The 19,617-nt window shown below is 38.6% G+C and overlaps 1 protein-coding gene across 1 annotated transcript in view; it reads right to left on the bottom strand.

Annotated features, from left to right (window-relative positions):
• Positions 1–11,466: 11,466 nt before the first annotated feature.
• The window catches only part of LOC139717870 (rab GTPase-binding effector protein 1-like), a 60,075-nt gene continuing 51,924 nt past the window's right edge, over positions 11,467–19,617 (bottom strand). The window contains exons 21-28 of the mRNA XM_071629359.1: positions 19,097–19,195; positions 18,633–18,671; positions 17,811–17,912; positions 17,108–17,297; positions 16,412–16,584; positions 15,540–15,650; positions 14,484–14,597; positions 11,467–11,631 (exon numbers count right to left, since the gene is read on the bottom strand). Of these exons, the coding sequence (XP_071485460.1) occupies positions 11,467–11,631; positions 14,484–14,597; positions 15,540–15,650; positions 16,412–16,584; positions 17,108–17,297; positions 17,811–17,912; positions 18,633–18,671; positions 19,097–19,195 (993 nt within the window). The remainder of the gene's footprint in view (positions 11,632–14,483; positions 14,598–15,539; positions 15,651–16,411; positions 16,585–17,107; positions 17,298–17,810; positions 17,913–18,632; positions 18,672–19,096; positions 19,196–19,617) is intronic.

The following is a 19,617-nucleotide window of genomic DNA, read 5'->3' as shown; positions in this document are numbered from 1 at the left end:
CATAATGAGAGCCTACAAATAAGAAACGTGGCAATAGTATTAAATGGTCCACACACATTCTAGGCAGTGACAGGTCATAATGCAATCATGCATTTAATGCAGCGAGGATCAATATTTTTACATTACAAACAGTGTACAGTACTGTAATTGCCAGTATGTCAGATGCTATGATTCAAATATTTTACTGGGTGCTGATGGAGTTAGAATGAAATAATGTGTATTTATGCAGACTACATTGTTATAGCATGTTGCCTTGCCTATTGTTGTACATGTAATGTAACACTGGACAGTCTCGGAAATTTATATTTTCCCCTCACAACAATATTTCCCTGAGCACTATGCGCTTCAGGAAAATATAATCTCTTACGGAAAATATCACAACTCAGGGGAAGTCAAGTATTATATGTGACACTGCACCTCAAAACAAACAAAAAGTCGCCAGACATGAATTTTTAGTTAAGACCATATTCTGAAAGAGCAGACTTTAAGCTTTAAAATGATGTATAACTCAAATCAAATGGACTCTCCTAACCTATCTAAATATTGGAAAGAAAGTACAAACTCAGGAAAGGTGTGAACTGAGAAAAGAGGCTCTGAAGTACAGTGTCTATTCAAGCGCTTAATCTTTACCAAACCGTGCTGGCTGTGCAATGAATGGGACAAAAAACAGGAAGTAAACCACCAGAGTAACAACAATTAAGGGATTATCAGATTAAACTGAAATTAAGCATACCTCATTAACACATTCTGTTTATAATACATGCCAACTTTCAAAGCAGTAGCGCTATCCTTTCAAAAGTTATTAGAGTTGAAAGTGGAGAGTGAGGACAAGGTTTTTCAGGAATGAAAAAGGGATTCTAAAGACGCAACTAATCACACTATTCTACCAACAATGTTCGAGATAAACTGCTAAAAAAACAAACTTTCCTGCCCGTTTTATGATACCAAATTTTAGCATAATGTAAAAGAAGACCCGCTCTTTCAGAAAGTATGAAAAAGTCAAGTTCGGCTAGGTTGACCCATTTCACTCATTTTCAGTCCTCACGCAAAATCAGTGTGTGCGACTTTATGTTCGTTTTGAGGTGCACGGTCACATATTACATCTCTAAAATTGTAATATCTATACATATCTGTAATAATTTTAATTTCATTTATTTTTTCAGATTATGAAAAAGTAATGAAATGAAAAAGTTGATCAGTCTGAAATGTAGATTGAATATCTATGCTTTCTTCTAGACATTCCATACTTCTGTATGTGTTTAATAAAGGTGGTGTATATTAGGTGAGCTTTCCATCAAGTTGAATAAATACAGTTGCCCTCTAACATACATTCAAAATGTCATGTCCATGTGTGTATGTGTATGCCTGTGTGTGCGTGTGTGTGTGTGTGTGTGTGTGTGTGTGTGTGTGTGTGTGTGTGTGTGTGTGTTAGAGTTTAAAGAGAAATAGACTGTTAGTAGATTGCATTGCATCATTCAACCCATATTACAATCCTGACCCCTTGGCTTGGTCCCCTTTGTGCTTGACATGAAGATACATGTATGTCAAAGATTCAGCGCATCATTTTGTAGACAAGGGTATTTCCCACTGATACATGTTGTTGATGGTAAAACCCAGGGACAGCTTCTGTTTTATCAAATCAACAGGCCGAGAAAATATTCCATTCTGGAGAAGCAATACGAAAACATATTATGAACATTTGGTTATTGATGTCTTACTCTCTTCAAAATTATATGGGCCGTGGCGCGAGAAAATGGCCCTTGGGGCATCAAATACCGAAAATGAGTTCACCTCCACATTGTAGAAGGAACTCTTGACATATCTAGATATGCAAACCTTTTTCTGAAATTCCAATCCTAAATGACCCCATTACGACATTCAAGAAAGCATGTTTTGTCCAAATCCTGTCACTTTTTGAGGCGTCTATGCATGTGCGCGTCAGTTAGCTAGTTGATCTTTTTTGCACGTATTGCTTTGTCAAACTTCCGCGCCGTTTTCTGGCGTTTGCGCGCAGTGGCGCTAAGGCCCTTTTCTCGCGTCACGGCCCATATAGATTATATGAATTCAAAATATATTTGAGACTCTCTATTCCCGTTCTTTGGCTTTGATTTTTTATTACAATTGTTACGCAAATAATTCAGATGTTAATCACATTTTCTAGTTGACACTAAATGTAATTATTATCTGAGCTATAAAGTACCTAATTTCATGTCTTCGAATATCCTCTCTCACTTAAAATGGTGCTCTAGGGAACACATTTATTCCATTTTGCCAATGTGGTTGGATGTTTGACCTCGGATGTAGTATGGTCACTCAAAAGGTTGAAGTAAATTCTCAAGTCAACATACACTGTACTATGAACTATGTGTTACCAACATCATGTGAGATATTACCCTGAGGCAAAGCTTGTTCTCAAGCCCCAACAGATTCTAATTCTGCAGAGTAGACTCGTAATTAATGCTCTTTGATTTCCATATGTATCACCATTGACAAGTTTCACAGGCACCTAAAAGCCTTTAGAATTGCCAAATTGGTCATTGTGAAGGATGGGGGCCTTGAAGAACACCATGTCTCTATTTCAAAACAGTGTATTAAATACTAAGGAATACCAAGTTGTAGACAACAAATATTGTGCTTTGAGAATCTACAAATGTATAGTGAAGAAATTATCTTCTTTCTTGGAGGTCAAAGACCAGTCTAGCAGTCAATAATGACTAATTTATCACTTCATGGGTTGATGCTTGTCTTATAAATAGCCATGACTTGATACTTTGTCATTATGAAGCACTGTCAGTAAATGCAACAGAGTAATATTGAGAGTGAAACCTTATGCTACAGTTAAGATGGGTACCGCTACTTCCTGCTCTGTGCCTGGGAGGAGAAAAGTTGATGTGGTGGTATTTTTACTGTTGCTTGCTACACATGAAGCTGGAAGTGAGCATCCAGCTTTAGCAGCGTACATCTTTGCAATCTCAAAAAGTTTGTATGAATTCTCCTGTTTATGTCAGGCTAAACCAAAAGGCAGAGCATTCCATTAGATGACTTATAAATGTATTTTTCTTCTTCTTACATTACTTTAGATTTCAATTCAGTGCTAAAGCTTTCAATATCCCACAATGTGAAGACCATGCTCTCTAGATGTCATTTGAGATTGTATATGCCATATATTTACCGAGTCTAATTTTTCGTGAATCAGGACTTCCTGACAATTTCGCCAATGGTCGAATTTGCCATCATGGAGTTTGGTACTGAACAAAGAACTGTATGCGTGCAAGCCACATTCATGTCAGGATCAGTCAATGTTTTCATTTGTTTTTAGATTTGCAAAAAAAAAAACCGACACGCAAAAATTCGCCAAAAATAAAAACTCATGACATATTCGGCGCATCACAGCACTGTATTCCAGAGAAGTAAAGAATGACACAAGTGACATCGATATTCATAAAGTGTTTCATGAAGTGATTTTTTTTTTTTCCTGGACTCAATAAAGGAATAAGTGACGATAGACAGTAATGTAAGCACATTGTAACAGCGCACTCAAGAACTGAGTGAGACAGTAATAACATTGTGTCCAGCAGCAAAGTTGTTACTACGAATGATAAAAGATTTTAATATCGTTTAGTTGTCTGCAACCAATTACTATTGACATTAACATGATACATTGCACAAGACAATACTTTGTTACAGAAGTTTACATCTGATATACAAATGTACACACTTTTTGCATTACAGGCAAACTCCGTTATAACAAACAAAGATTACAGCAAGATTTTGTGAGAACAAGAAGATTTGTCCGGGAGAACTTTCATTACTTCCCATGTTTACCGTGTCCGTTTTAGCAAGATGTTGTTATAACAAGAAAGCTCTCTCAGTCACCACTATCCTGTTATAACAGGTTTGCCTGCATATCCCCACATCTCGCATATTTCAAAATAAAAGAAGGGATTGTTCTCTACACAACTTACTCTTTGTCAGCTCAACAGCATTCCTAACCCACTGTACAGATCTCTGTACTTAATACCACCATTCTCAAAGATAAACCCTACGATATGAAACGTTTCATCTTGTGACCATATTTGATTGCAATGTATAATCATTCAACAGCATTTTATCGCAGCCACCTGCAAGGGGTACATCCTTTTCCCCAGTAACAAATATTTGGAGTATTATGAAAGTGATCTCGTGAGTAACCCCCTGCATACATCCTCCCTGATAGAGCTATATCACGACTGGTGCACACAGCCCTGGAACCGGTGCCTGGTGCTACGCTTCATGTCTGTAATCACACACAGGTTAACTTGCTCAGAAGCTACTTGTTTCTGCCTACAGAGAAATCCTCACTGTCGAAAGAGAGATGGAAAGTAGCACAAGCTTTACTTAATCATATGCATCTGAGTTCTCTGAAATATATGAACCTATTGAAAAATATGCTTCTGTGGTGCACCTGTGTCTGAGCGTGAATCAAGAAATTCAAAAGTGCCTGAAAATAATTCAAAGTTCCACAATGCATACCAAAAACTAGTCTACTCACGTCTGCCTTCACAAGAAATGCATACAACTGGTTACAGCTATGTAAAAAAATAATATGTACTAAATAAACACATGTAGATCAATGGGTGCACAATGCTGTATGCATATCGGGTCAAATAAACCTGAAAATTAAAAACTTAAAGATTGCAAGTAATTGTGACACATGTGAACATCTAGTTTAGGAAGTGCAACATTCCCATCCCTTCTTATCAATCTATCAGTAGCCCAAATAAGAAGTGCAATGATCATACTGCTCTTACAAATATACTATACAGTAGATTCTCTTAATACAGGCAGATATATCCTGGGACCAGTGTTTACGTATTATATTATATCATATTGCTATAGCACAATTTTGCAATATCAGGGTTTACAAAATAACATGAATAAACATAATAAACTCAACAACACCATAGTGTAGGGATTCAAGGGTGGCCCGATTCAATCGTCCTCCGCAAAGATACATTTGAAAACTACAAATAGCACTGGTCAATGAATATGTGCATCAAAGTGGACGCATCCTTAATGGCCTACTCCAGTGGAGATTCTTTGGCTGTGTGTACACTCATACAGAAATCAGTTTGTTACAGACTGAGATACTTGATATCCGAGCTGAGCCGGGCTTCTCGCTCGGTGGATCCTCACTGTACAGGGTCTTCAAGAGTTAAAAAGCCCAAAGTACTTTGTTACCATGACAGATTTGTTATATCAGTGTTCATTCTAATGTGAGTCCACTGTATCTGGAGCCGTGTGTCATGGGTGACATGACATCTGCTCCCGCACCGATTGCTCCAGTCATATTTTCTCCACGGACTTAAGGTTAGGGATAGGGTTATTTAATATTTCTGGTGCCACTTCCGGGTTTCATTTCATTTTTTTAAATTTCTATTTCTTTTGTTTTTAACGAAAAATAAAGAGGGGGGGGGGGGGCGTGCACCGGATGCGCCCCCCGCTGGATCCGCCACTGTATTTCATACTGACGAATACAACTACTACTGACAATACTGACTTTGATGTACTGGCAAAATGAGAAAAAGTGTGCTAAGCCCATTTTCATAAAGGCTAGGTAGCTTTCATTAAAAGCAGCGCAAAAACAGGTTGGTTATGCTATGGTAGCTGCAAGTAGAAAATCTACAATAGTTTAAAGATACATCATGAAGAGAAGATCTAATAAATTAACCTGTAATAGTTACAAGCATTTTAGTGAAAGAAATAGGGCTTGACATTATTTGGCTGCACTTAATTCATCTCTATTTTTGTTAACATTATGATAATTACTATCATTTCCATTATCAATATTGGTGGTATCATACGAATAATTTTTATCATTGTAATTATTATCTAATACCATTGTTATTGTTATAATTATCATAATCATCATCATCTTCATCATCCCTTATGTTGCATTAATCCTTTTTTAAATGGTAATGTACCAGATGCATTCTTAGCAATTGGGTAGGAACCCAGCTAGCCAAGCAGAAAAACAGTAGATTTTTGTGAGGAAAACTAACAACAAAAATCAATGAAAATAATTATAATTCAGTTTGATTCCCCATGTGAGAGAGTGTCAAAGTCACCTTCTATATGGAGTGAAACTTTCTTCAATGGAACCAGAGATTCTTTCTGACTACCGCTTAATCTCTCCCTCCTTGACATATCACCCAAACTATGCTTGAGGACTATGCCCTAGGACTATGCCCTACTAGGACTATGCCCATGAACTATGCCCAAGAACTACGCCCATACCTTTGAAATAGTGTACTTTGGTATATCACAAATGCCCAGGAATTCTGATTAGACACATTTCTGCTGTATCAGCAAAAAAAAAAAAAAAAAAAATGCACCTTCCCTGGTACAACCACATTGCTTCAAGTTAGATAATTGCTAATCATGTATGGCAATATTCAACGACAAATTTCAAAATATATGTATCTCAGTTATCAAAGGGATATTTTCCTCTGCTAATAATTTACACAAGACACAATAATAGAGCATGAAGAAGCACAATAATATCTATAGACCATCCGGAAGACAGAATTACTAGACATTGGCTATGTAAATGGAGGAGTAATAAATACTAAATAATTTAAAATGAGTAACCAGCCAATACTTCTGATGACACACGGTTTCATAAATGCAACCAGGATCTATTGGAATATAGCTCTATGATTTTTAATATCTTCTTTTTCTTTTCAATGATTCTAGGTCACTTGGAATGGTCAATAAAAATAAGCAAGTCAGTCAGACAGCAACGTGGAACAACATTTCTATTCTTCTTAGATTTGGATAGACAAGCATTCTTGTATTCCATTCTACCCTACATTTAAGATAATCAGCTCTCGGGACAAACATTCACATACTACAATAAAAATTCCACTAGCTCAATGTGAGTACATACAAAGCAGTCTGTAAAACACACACACTAAGAGAAAGATAAGCAATGCAGGAGACAAAGTTGCACTATAGTGTGCATGAATACATTGCGCTGTAAAGTCCACGACTGGCAATATCACCGTGGCGATTTCTGTCCAAAATATGGTAGAGGAAGGATTTGCATGTGGACCACATTAAGTAATCTACGCGATGCATGTCGTGCAAACGATATCAAACACTGAGAAGATCTATATTGTGTTACGGAACACTCTGTGCATGGGGTGCCCCCAATATAAAAGTATGCACTAAGGAGCTGCCATAGCACACAGAGAGTTGCCCATTCTAGCTGTTTTGAGGTTGAATGGATCTATTTCCTGGTTAACCACTGTGAGCAAACCACCATATGACTTGGGTCGGTTAGTCTCTTTCAAAGGAGTACAGAATGATGAAGAAGTGTCTGGCCTAACGAACCTCTGTCTCAGACCCTTTCATTGTAGTATTTGGCAGAGAAGTGATCAGAGCATTGTCACATACATCGTAATACTGGACAAAGGTAAGCTCTAGTGAGAGGGCCTTTTGCAGACAAAGCCAAACTCCATGTAACCAAAATTTGCTTTCAGCATTTGGTAGCAGAAAAATCACAATCAATCAGTAGAGCAATAATAATTTATCTATTTTCCTTTTTTAGGCATACACATTTTGCATTAATGGTCAATGGGTGAACCTAGCAGGTCCACTGGTCAGAGTGACATAAAAAACCCCAAAGAATCAATCATTTTGTGACGGAATCACTCAAGAGAAGTTGTGTGCTGGGTAGGCTTTCTACCCCTGGCTTATGACACCCTTAGCTCTTCCTTTCTGCGCTCATCACTACATCTGTCGGTGCTAACAAAAATGCGAGCGGCTTTTGAAGAAGACTTCTGGCCTAGTGTTGCTGACGCTGGACCCAAGCCAGGGTTCTCAATATTGTGAGTACAGTCTGATCTCAATTATCCAGCCATTTCTTATCCAGACTTCTCTATCATCTGTTTATGCAGTAAAGACCCCCCCCCCCCAAAAAAAAAAAAAAAAAAAAATGATAATAATAATAATAAATAAATAAATACATAAAAATAAAAATAGATAAATAAATAAATAAATATATAAATAAAATTAAATTAAAAAAAAGTAAAAAATAAGATAAATAAATGAATGAATAAATAAAAAATAAAGATTTCATAATTCCAACTGCTACAAAACTCACATGATGTACATATTGTATTCCCAACAGAAACATGTTATCATTAATCATTTCATTTTAAATGTTTCAATTTCCATAACAAAAAGACTATAATTTAAAGGTAGGCTAGCACAGATTCCATAACTCCTGTGGTATACACTTTATAGCTACCACTGGGTTGGCAGCTACCTGTGCATGGACATTAACATTATGTTTCTCCCATATCCAGCCGAATAGCTTAAATATCCGGACAGGTGTCGGTCCCCGACATGGCCAGATGACGGAGGTCGGACTGTATATGTGATTCTTTCTCCACAGAGGCATGACAGCTCCTCGCACTGCAGGCATTTGTCCCTTTCACAAGCAGATGTCTAAAAATGAGTTGAGGTGATATTTGTGCTAGAAGTGTAGCCGTGCGTGGGCATTGCTTGCCAGCAGACAACAACTTAAAATTTCAATCAGCTGCATATGTGAAAACATGTCATGTGTAGCTATCTAATATACACGTCATCAAAAGCTGTAGCAACTCCAAATAGTCCAGTAGTCTGTCACTCTACAAAACTCAAAAGCTTAATCCTATAGTCTGTCTTTCTACATTTCAACTTCCACACCCTGACTTGTTTAATCAATCAGTATGTCTTTCTTCACTTTGCCCATAAGCTCTTACAAATGCTTTACCTTGAGTGTATCTCTTAACTTTTCAGGCTTCATATCTTTCACAAATTTTCTTTCCTTTGTAATTTATTTTTCCCCCTGTGACTGTCTCTCATGTTATAATACCTTTCTCCCTGGTTTCAGTCTCGAGACTGATAATACTCCTACTACACAAGTTTCTGATACGTACCACACTTGTGCTATTAAATGTCCAAACAATGCCTGCTCACACTCCATACATGTACTTGTATCCAGTTGAAATGGCATCGAGTATCTTCAAGGAATCTAACAAACTAAATTATATGAATTCAACCATGACCTTTGACTTCTATTAAATGCACATGACATTTTACCACTCAATGGCACTTCTAAATTTTACATTGATGTTCAGTCTCATTATTCTCATATGCAAGCATATGCAAGTACATGCAGAACTTGACGTTTGTCTTGTGACTCTTGATTTATAGCACACATTGTTTATTTTCAAACTTTCACCAGATCTTTGACCTTCACCTCACCTAAACCAATACCTAAATGTGTGCAATGCGGTTTTCTCACTTGACAATGAGTAATTGTAACCTTGACCCTATTTACAACTTCTGACCTCATTACCCGAAATCTCACAGGTTCACATCTGTCTTATCATGCATACAACCACGTGCACATCAAGTTTTATGGTTGAGCATGCGTACTCCAGTCACGTGTATAAAAGAGAACTAAATCACTGCAGAGATGGGAAGTTCTGCAAGCACTACGCCTCATTAGTGTCACCTTGAGACTGAAACATTACATAGAAATGTTTAAATTGGATGTCCCTGGTCTATCCCTGATAGACACTGACAGCACCCTGTCATGCAAACCATAACCAGTGAAATGACTTCCTGATTTTGACACCCATCCAATTAAAGTGAGAAAATATGACCACATGCATTAACAACTTGCGGGAACACAAACTTCTCACTGTCTGAAGTAACATACTTTGCAAGTTCAGAACCATTGTTGGTGTATCCCTGCACAAAAAGACATGCACTATAATCCAGTGCTTGGATTTCCTGGAAATAATATCTATAAATGATATCTATAAATGATATTTTGCCAAGCCTGCTGGCTAAACAGCCCAGAGGGATGAATCAATGCTGAGAGGAGCTCCAAGATTCAAACTCTCTAGCTGTACAGCCCTGTGAGTTGGTAAACTCGGGATTCATCAAAATTGCAGGAGGAGACGATGGATTGCATGAGAGGTGTTGAGCTAGTGATGGAAAACTGATTGTAAGAGAGAGAGAGAGAGATACAGATGTAGATAAATAGATAGACAGACAGATAGATAGATAGATAGAAAGACAGAAAGATAGATAGATAGAAAGATAGATAGATATATAGATAGATACATAGATAGATAGATAGATAGATAGATAGATAGATAGATATATAGATAGATAAAGATAGAAAGATAGATAGATAGAAAGAAAGATAGACAGATAGATAGATAGAAAGACAGATAGATAGACAGATAGATAGATAGATAGATAGACAGATAGACAGATAGACAGATAGACAGATAGATAGATAGATAGATAGATAGATAGATAGATAGACAGAGAGAGAGGGAAAGGACAAAACCTTGTAGAGAGGGTAGAGAAAACAGGGAGGGAAAGTGAGTCAGAAAAACACAAAGTGTCTTGCGCAAGATTAGCAATATATTTTAGCACACCAAGTGATTACTGGTCATTTTACAGTGCATAGTATTACCACGATGTGACAGTAAGACATAGAACATGGCCATGTTCACAGAAATAAAACATGTGACCATGGTTCAGATGTAAGAACAGGAGAAGACAGATCAAACCAGTTTAAGTGTTATCAAGAAAGAAAGAAACGAAATCACCTCCACCTCACTGGTGCCAAGGACAACACCCAGCTTGACCTGATGCATCTTCAGCAAAGTACATCATACGGGCTACACCAAGCACCATTTGACAGGGACATGTCTTCCCTTGTCTAGACAACATGTTGGACACATGTCATCATTCACTCTGTGAATAACCCTCACTTGAGAACCAGAGAGGCACAAACTTATTCTTGTAGGATTCTGAGTTGTTTACTACCACTCTTTCCAAGTCCATTTTTCCTCTACATAGGAATATGTATTCATTCTGAGTGGTTCTCACAGGAACTCCCAAGCTATAAACCCTGTGTAGGATGCCAACAGTTTTCAACCACTTTCAATTCTATTAAGAAGGGTGTCAACACGCAGACACAAAGAGACCGATGGTGTATCTAGGCTCATCTGGTGCACACTATTTTCATTTGGGCACCAGAGGGTCACAAAATGTGTGAGTACACACAAACACACATACAAGAAGTAAATATCTCTACTCAAGACAGAGAATTGTGTGTTTTGGCATTTGCCCCCTTCTGGTTCTAAACTGACAATGTATGTTGTGTAAGACATGTCCATCACAGATGGATACAAGCTCCTTAAAGTCCTTTTTCTTTATCATCTGTAAGCTGCTAACACTGTATTGTGCTTGATAAGCACCATCTCTATATGAAAGTGCATGGGACTACATACTAACAAACATAAAAAAAAAAAAAAATTATCTCTGCCTGAATGGTAGACTAGAGGCTAATGCTACTAATGTCTGTCTGGGAGCCGGCCGGCCTGCCTGCCTACAAAGGCGCTTCCACTGCTACGTGTTGTCGGGAGCCTCTTTGCTGAAGTAGGGCGCTGACTCGTTGACGAGGAGAGTGTGGCAGACGTCGCAGACCAGCATCTTCCGCCTCCTGGGCCCGCTCTCCACCGCCTTGCCGAGGCAGTCTGGGCAGAAGATCTTGCCGCAGTGCTTGCAGTGGTGCTGTGGGAAATGTTTTTCACAGACGAAGAGATGAATATTGGCAATCATGCTGTGCTCACACACAACATAGTAATATGAAGCATAGAGACAGAAATTCTACCGGTCTTCACGGAGACTTGTACAGTGGAACTTCGCTATAAAGAGGTTAGATATAACAAAACCCCCACATAACAAGATGATTTTGCCGTTCCCAATTCTTTATATGTATTTGTTTTTGTACACTGATAGAAAGAGAAACCTAATAAAGGAATCTAATTGTTATGGTCTTTATATCCTTGTTAATACGAGGTTTTCCTGTACTACTAATGCAGCTCAAACTAATATGAGGACTATTGCATTCTGCTATTTTTGGTATCCTTCATTGCAGTGAACGGTAAACATAGCTATTTCCCTGAAGTTGCATATCCAGCCTCATGCTGAAGTTCCTCACCCTTATCTCTGTTCTGCCTCACAGTTAAAAGTTCATGAATAGTACAGCCTAACACCATGGCTAACCTATTCATAACAATCTATCCTCACAAGGCAAAAACAATCATGACTCAATGCTAACTAAAGGAAAACACAGCAATCCCTTTGAGGCCGGTGAAGACAGACATGGCATACTGTATACGCTATAATTTTCGCGTACATAAATTTTCGCGAATTGCCGCTGTCACACATTTTCACGAGTGGCTAAATTCGCGATTGGGGGACCAGAGAAAATATAAAGTGGCAAAGAAAGTGTGAATTTTCAACTTACTAGCAAATAAGAATGATACTAGTTATACACTGCATGAAAAACAAGAGACCCGCGGGTCTAGCGCTCACCTGAGTATCGCAAGTTCACCTTTCACGCAGTCACTAATCTAAATTATTCACAGCTCTACCAAAATTTGACCAGGCATTCTCAAGTAGAAGATGAAAATGTACAATAAAGGCCCAATTTTTTTTAAGATTCCTTAATTTGGGGGGATTGGGGCCCCCTGGGGCCCTCTGGGTGGGGCATGGTGCCCATTTTGATAAATTGAAATCCTGACCCCCTAGGGATGCTACCTGCCAAGTTTGACAAAAATCCATCATGAGGTTTTCAGGAAGAAGATGAAAATGTACAATTCAGGCCCCCATTTGGACCCTTCCAACCATTCCCCCCCCTACCCAAGAGGGGCACCCCTGGATCTCCTATGAACAAACTTGAAACTACAGTCATTAATGTACTCACTCATAGTATTATCTCAGCTCTATAACTTCTGATTCTAGAGAAGATTTATAAAGATTCCTTCATTTGGGGGGTTTGGGACCCCTGGGGGCCCCCTGGGTGGGGCATGGTGCCCATTTTAACAAATTGAGTTCCTAACCCCCCTAGGGATGCTACCTGCCAAGTTTGGTGAAAATGGGTCATGGGGTTCTCAAGAAGACGATAAAAATGTACAATTTAGGCCCCATTAGGACCCCTCCTCACCCCCTCCCCTGGGTCCCAAGGGGGGCACCCCTGATTCTGCCATGAACAAACTTGAAACTACAGTCATCAATGTACTAACTCATAGTATTAACTAAGCACTATCACTTCTGGTTCTAGAGAAGAAGATTTTTGCAGAATCCTTAATTTTGGGGGGCTTGGGCCCCCTGAGGGCCCCCTGGGTGGGGCATGGTGCCCATTTTAACAAATTGAGTTCCTAACCCCCTAGGGATGCTACCTGCCAAGTTTGGTGAAAATGGGTCATGGGGTTCTCAAGAAGAAGATGAAAATGTACAATTTAGGCCCCATTAGAACCCTTCCCCACCCCCCTCCCCTGGGTCCCAAGGGGGGCACCCCTGATTCTGCCATGAACAAACTTGAAACTACAGTCATCAATGTACTAACTCATAGTATTAACTTAGCTCTATCACTTCTGGTTCTAGAGAAGAAGATTTTTACAGATTTCTTAATTTTGGGGGGTTTGGGCCCCCCTGGGGGCCCCCCTGGGGGCCCCCTGGGTGGGGCATGGTACCCATTTTAACAAATTAAGTTCCTAACCCCCTAGGGATGCTACCTGCCAAGTTTGATGAAAATCGGTCTTGGGGTTTTCAAGAAGAAGATGAAAATGTAAAAAGTTTACGCACGACGCACGACGCACGACGCACGACGGACGACGGACGACGGACGACGGACGACGCACGACGCACGACGCACGACGGACGCCGGACGAAGGGCGATCGCAATAGCTCACTTGAGCCTTTGGCTCAGGTGAGCTAAAAACTTACCAAACTCTGCTAACTAATAAGTTAGAATTCAACATTTTTGAAGTGGTTAAGTCCATCGCGCTAGATTTCTGACGAGTGGCCCCCTTGCGATAATGGATTGGCTCTCTACAGTATTCGTAAGTAGACGTGGACGTGCTATAGGTACGTAAACAAGCTTAGCCAGTACAGTATATGGTCTGTTCGGTAAGCCATGACATGGTATACTACTAGTACTGAAATTTTCGTATCATCAAGGCAAGGGATTCATTTTGGAAGGTAATATTTTCGTGTGTTGTTAAATTCGCGAATAGCTCCCGACACGCGAAATTCGCAAAAATAAAACCCCCGCGAAATATATAGCGTATACAGTAGTACGGCTAAATGGCCCATGGACTACTGTTTACGCCATTATTTTGTGAGGTTTTTATTTTTGAGAAATTTGTGAGTTGGGTGCTATTCCCAAATTGCACAACACGCAAAATTATTGCGTCTGATCTTGACTTGAATGTGACATGCACTCACACATTTCTCCGTTTATTATTGTACTCTATGATCACCAATCTAACCACTTTCAAAATTGTGGGGAAATCTCAATTCGTGAGAAATTAGGCTTGCTATATTGTGTGTACAGTAATCAGTGGAAGGCATCACACCTTTTTCTTCTTGCTAGCCCCGAAGGCTGTCCGACATTTATTGCACTTGTCCACATCGTCTTCGTGTTGCCATCTTACTTCATTGTCCTTCTGTCTGATCATCTCAAGTTGCACCTTGGAAAAAATATCATTCATTATTGTGATAAACATTGTTGTAAGGGAGACTCCTTTCGTTATATCAGTTGAGTCAACAGTACAGTTAATCAAATGGAAAGGTACACTCAGAGAACTTCATCGAAATCAAACTTATAAGATAAGGGAATTTTGGACCAGCTAAAAGTTAGTCTTAGAATGACTTTGAAAATTTCATCAAAATCAGATAAACATTAAAGAATCTACGAAATAGTGAAGTTTTGCAAATTTATGCAAAACAATTCTTCAACAGTCAATATGAATATGCAAATGGTGAGTTAATGATGTCTTCAACATACAATGTTTCTATTGATCAAGTACAAAAAAAAAAAATAACATTTCCTTTTCTTTTGCATAATCATATTAACTGTTTGGGAACTGATTTGCAAAAACTACTGTAGTGAAACTTCATGCAATTTCATACATACCCTCCCTATTCTTTATCTGATTTTAATCAAATTTTCACTGCTGGGTTTAATATGAAGTTTTACTCTTTCTTTTCAGACTAACTTTTGACTGGGCCAGGATTTCTTCATGAAAGCTGGAAGTTGTAGGTTTCAAGTATCTTATTATTTTGAAGACACAGTGATATTGGACACTATCATACATGTAAATCACTTGACGCAATGACGTCAGTGTCTCAAATCTCTCCTTTTCTTTGTAGATAAGTATCATTACAAATTTACTTCATGTCCAAAATATACTAACTATAATTACCCCTTAACAAATAATAATTCATGACACATTGCAAAAACTCTGAATTCGAAGTGTAACAACGTATCAAATGAATCTTCTTCTGATTATTTCATGAAAAGAAACGAAGTAAAGATTTGTAAATAAACTGCAGTATAAAATGTATGATGTATTAATGCTCACCGAGGGAGCACCGACCATCTTCATTGCATTATTTTGTAGTTGACTCACCTGTAGTGACTGAGATAACTTCACAAAGTCCATCTGAACGGCCTCTGAGTTGACCAGGTCTGCCTGTAGGTTCTGCACTCTGCTCTTCTGCTCTTGTAGGTCTGTCTCCAGCTTGAGCTAGGTGTCACGAGGGGCAACCAAACACCCACATCCTCATTAGCATTAATTGCACGTCTCAATCATAGCGTTTCGCTATGGCACAAGCAAACACAGCTTATGATAATCAAATCCAGCTTGTGATATTCAAATCCAGATTATGATAATCAAATCACTATCACCTTCCCTTATCCTCACCATGAATGATGGGAAAAAAACAATAAAAAAATCTCTGAATGCCACATCAAGCAAGTATGCCAGGAAACCAGAATAACACAGTCACTTAAAACAGAAAAAAAATCCCCCAACTAAACAAGAGAAAACAATTAAAAAAACACACAAATTATAATGACACTTTGTGCATTTTTGTCATACTTAAGAGTCAAGATGGCTGGAACTACACAATTACTGTAAAAACTTCCTAACCCAGTCCCTACTTTACTCCAGTTGCCGCACCTACATGAACTCTCAACGCACAAGATGTCATACTATGCTAGAGATCAGAACACCAGAAAATGTCTTCCTTCCCCAGAACACTAGAAAGAACACGGAACATCCTACCACTGAACACTGTAACCGCAACATCCCTGGAAGCCTTCCGCCATCGACTGACGGAAGGCAGTGGATAAGTCTCTGGACTGTATTTACTCGCACTGTGTATGTACTCTGCACAATGCACTTCAACCACTGTGGTTCACACATGCACACACACACACCAAAAGTTTGCAAGAATCTTCAAGATTGAAGGAGGCAGATTAAACCAGAAGAAGAAGAACTCCCACCTTTGCTACGCCCAGTTCCTCCACCTGGTCCTTGAGGGCTGTGATGATCTCTTTAGACTTGCTTTGTAGCGTCTTCTTGGAGTCCTGGAGTTCCTTCAAGCTGTCCTCCGCCTCAGCCCTTGCCTTCTTCTCCTTCTCATGTTCCTCCCGCAAGCTACGCAGCATCACTGGCAACAACAAAATATGGCACAGTTATCTTCACTGGCATTCATTACTCATCATTGTTGTTTGTTATGCCATCATCACAAAACCATTACACAAGTGAATTCAAACAAAATGCAAAATCACTGCTGAAAAACCATTGAGAAAATTTGAATCTAGAAAAGCAAGTAATGCATATCACAACAAAATAATCAGACATCAATATGTGATATGTTACCATAATTTATATTCTCCAAGTTAAAACAGCCATTACATGCTTCAAGTCAACCTCAGGTACATTTGTAACATGCAAAATTCTGGCATTTATCCACATAGTCTTCCATCCAAACAAACAATCAGCCATTCAATCTGTTCATCTGTAAATTTAACAAAAGCAAATCCAATCTATCCATCCATTTACCTACATATCAACTGAAACCCATCCATCTACCCATTATTGTAACTGTATTATCCTCCCATAATATTTATCTATCCACTGTCTCGTCTATCTATCTATCTATCTATCCATCCATCCATCTCTTTTCTTACACAGCTCCTCCTTGTAGTCATCCAGCTCAGTCTGGTATGTGTCCTCCATCGTCATGCGCTGATGCTGCTCCGACTCCAGCTGCTCCCGGGTGAAGCTCAGCTCACTCCTCAGGGAGCTCTCTGTGTGGTCTGCATTCACACGCACAGTAATGATGTCCTCGCGGTACTTCAGGCACAGCCTCTCAAGCTCCTGCAAACCAGTGAGTGTGAACGCATCATAACATTACCACCCAGCATGCACAGTAATATTACTAAAGCTATCACTGCCGAGACATTATGTGTGCATGTGTGGGAGGGGAAGGGGGTAGGATGGGGTTTAGGATAGTGGGTGGTAATGCCCCAAAACATTTACAGGGAAAAAACACACACACAACTGGTTCAAGGAAATTACATTCAACTAAAGAATTATGCACTCTTTTCAATAAAGCTTGTACCAGTAATTGCTCTCTGACATTATCAAAGTGTCATTGTGTCATTTTCTACCATAGGCCACAAACAAATATCCCTTACATTATATAAAAACACAACACAGATGAAAACCGAGATTCTACCAAGATTTTAACATGAGTTATTTTGTCTCACACTACCACTTATGAATGAGCCAACTTGCTCTGCCCTGCCATGGATTCCCTCTGGTGCACTGGTGGAAATATCTGCAAGAGGAGACTTTTTATCTGATTCAATTCCACGGTGATGTAGTTACCTCTAGTGCTGCGGGCAAGACAAATGGCTCAGAACTCTGGATGGACTGGTGGAGGGATCTCTTGGCACTCAAACTATCATTCTCCTTCTGCAGTTTTGTAACCTTCATGGAGGAGGGAGAGAAGAAAATACAAATGATAGCTTCTAAATCATTGAGCATCTCATCATTCTATGCAGTGTAAACTCACTGGCGGGTGAAGTCATTTCACTCTACGACTCCAGATTATCAATGATTCACAGCATTTGTATGGCACCATAAATATGTTTAAAATACATTCCAAACAAGCGATGAAAGGCGGGATTTAAGAGGAAGATCACACTGTCGATCTGTCTAAATAGTTCCAATGTTGTTTAATCATGACTTTATTCAAGTTCAAGTAAGTGTGAGAATAACAAATATACAAAAGAACCAGGTCCACCGTTTCATTCAAAACGAATGGCAGGTTTAGACACGTACATGGGGATACAAAACAACAATATTAGAGTTTACATTATTGCAACCCATATCACACATAGAATATCAGATATTACCGGTGATCAACTTCATTACCCCACAATTTCTTGAACAATTACAATTTGTGTACAAAGAAAACACAAATTGTCATACTTAGTAAGTCCTTTTCAGGACATGTGGTCCTTTGATACATTTTGGAAATTGTTTGTACTTTTTATATGTGTTGCTCATCCATGTGATTAAGATTACGGTAGAATTATGTAATCAATCATTAGTTAGATGTATTTGCACAGTTTCTTTCAACGTGAGTATTTACTATTTGACTATACAGTATCTAAATCCTCACAGGTGCCTAACAACTCCACTTACCTCCTGATAAAGCTGTTCTCTTGATTCAAATAGAATTTGCTACGAAGAGAAGAAAAAACAAAGAAAAAGGATGAAACACCACTCACAATAACACAGACCTCATAATAAACGTACGATACTAACCCACAGCAGCCGCATGTGCTACATGATTGAAAAAAGCAACATTGGTAGAGACGGTACATATTTGAATGTACTGGCTCCATGCATTATTCAGGCCTGGGAGATGTTGGAATTTGTCTGGTTTTACTCAAACACAGTTTGCAACAATCATTAAGAAGTTTTATCAGTCGTTTATGGCAAAATTAGATTCAACATAATACTATATTCCACATTATCATTCATTTTTGCATATTACTTTTAAAATTTCAACTTGCTGAGATAAAGAGGACATTTTAGAGGATGCTCATGTAATAACTACCATTTAAAAAAGGGGGAAAGAGTTTGTGAAGAGAAGATGAATTTACCATTTGGGAATGTATTTCACTCTGTGATTTCAAATACTGCTGCCGTAGTGTGGACAGAAGCTGCTCCGATTCTGAATTCTTGGTGGTCAGTGTGGTGATCTGGGGAACATAAATTTGGCATGCTCTAGTTATGTAGATTCTGTTCTAGCACAACCATGTATACATATCAACATACACTACCATCAATTCTCATATTGTGATAGAGCTTGATGAAGTGAATACTTCAAAAGTGTAATCTGTCTCATGAGTATGATGCATTCTCAAGTCTATTCCAAAGCAATCATTCCTTGTGTGGAAACCATCAACATATCAAGGAAATCTCATCTTACATATTCAAATAATAATGATGATAATAATATAATAGTAATAAGTTTTTGTCTGATTATTGCTCAAGTCTATTTCAAAGCAGTCATTCCTTTTGTGGAAACCATCAACTTATCAAGGGAATCATATCTTACATATTCAGATGATAATGATGATAATAATATAATAGTAATAAGTTTTTGTCTGATTATTGCTCA

This window comes from Diadema antillarum, unplaced genomic scaffold, assembly GCF_040938485.1.
Source record: "Diadema antillarum isolate AM-2024a unplaced genomic scaffold, OU_Dant_1.0 scf00000084, whole genome shotgun sequence".
NCBI classification, from domain to species: domain Eukaryota; kingdom Metazoa; phylum Echinodermata; class Echinoidea; order Diadematoida; family Diadematidae; genus Diadema; species Diadema antillarum.
This window is presented reverse-complemented; position numbering and strand designations above follow the sequence as displayed.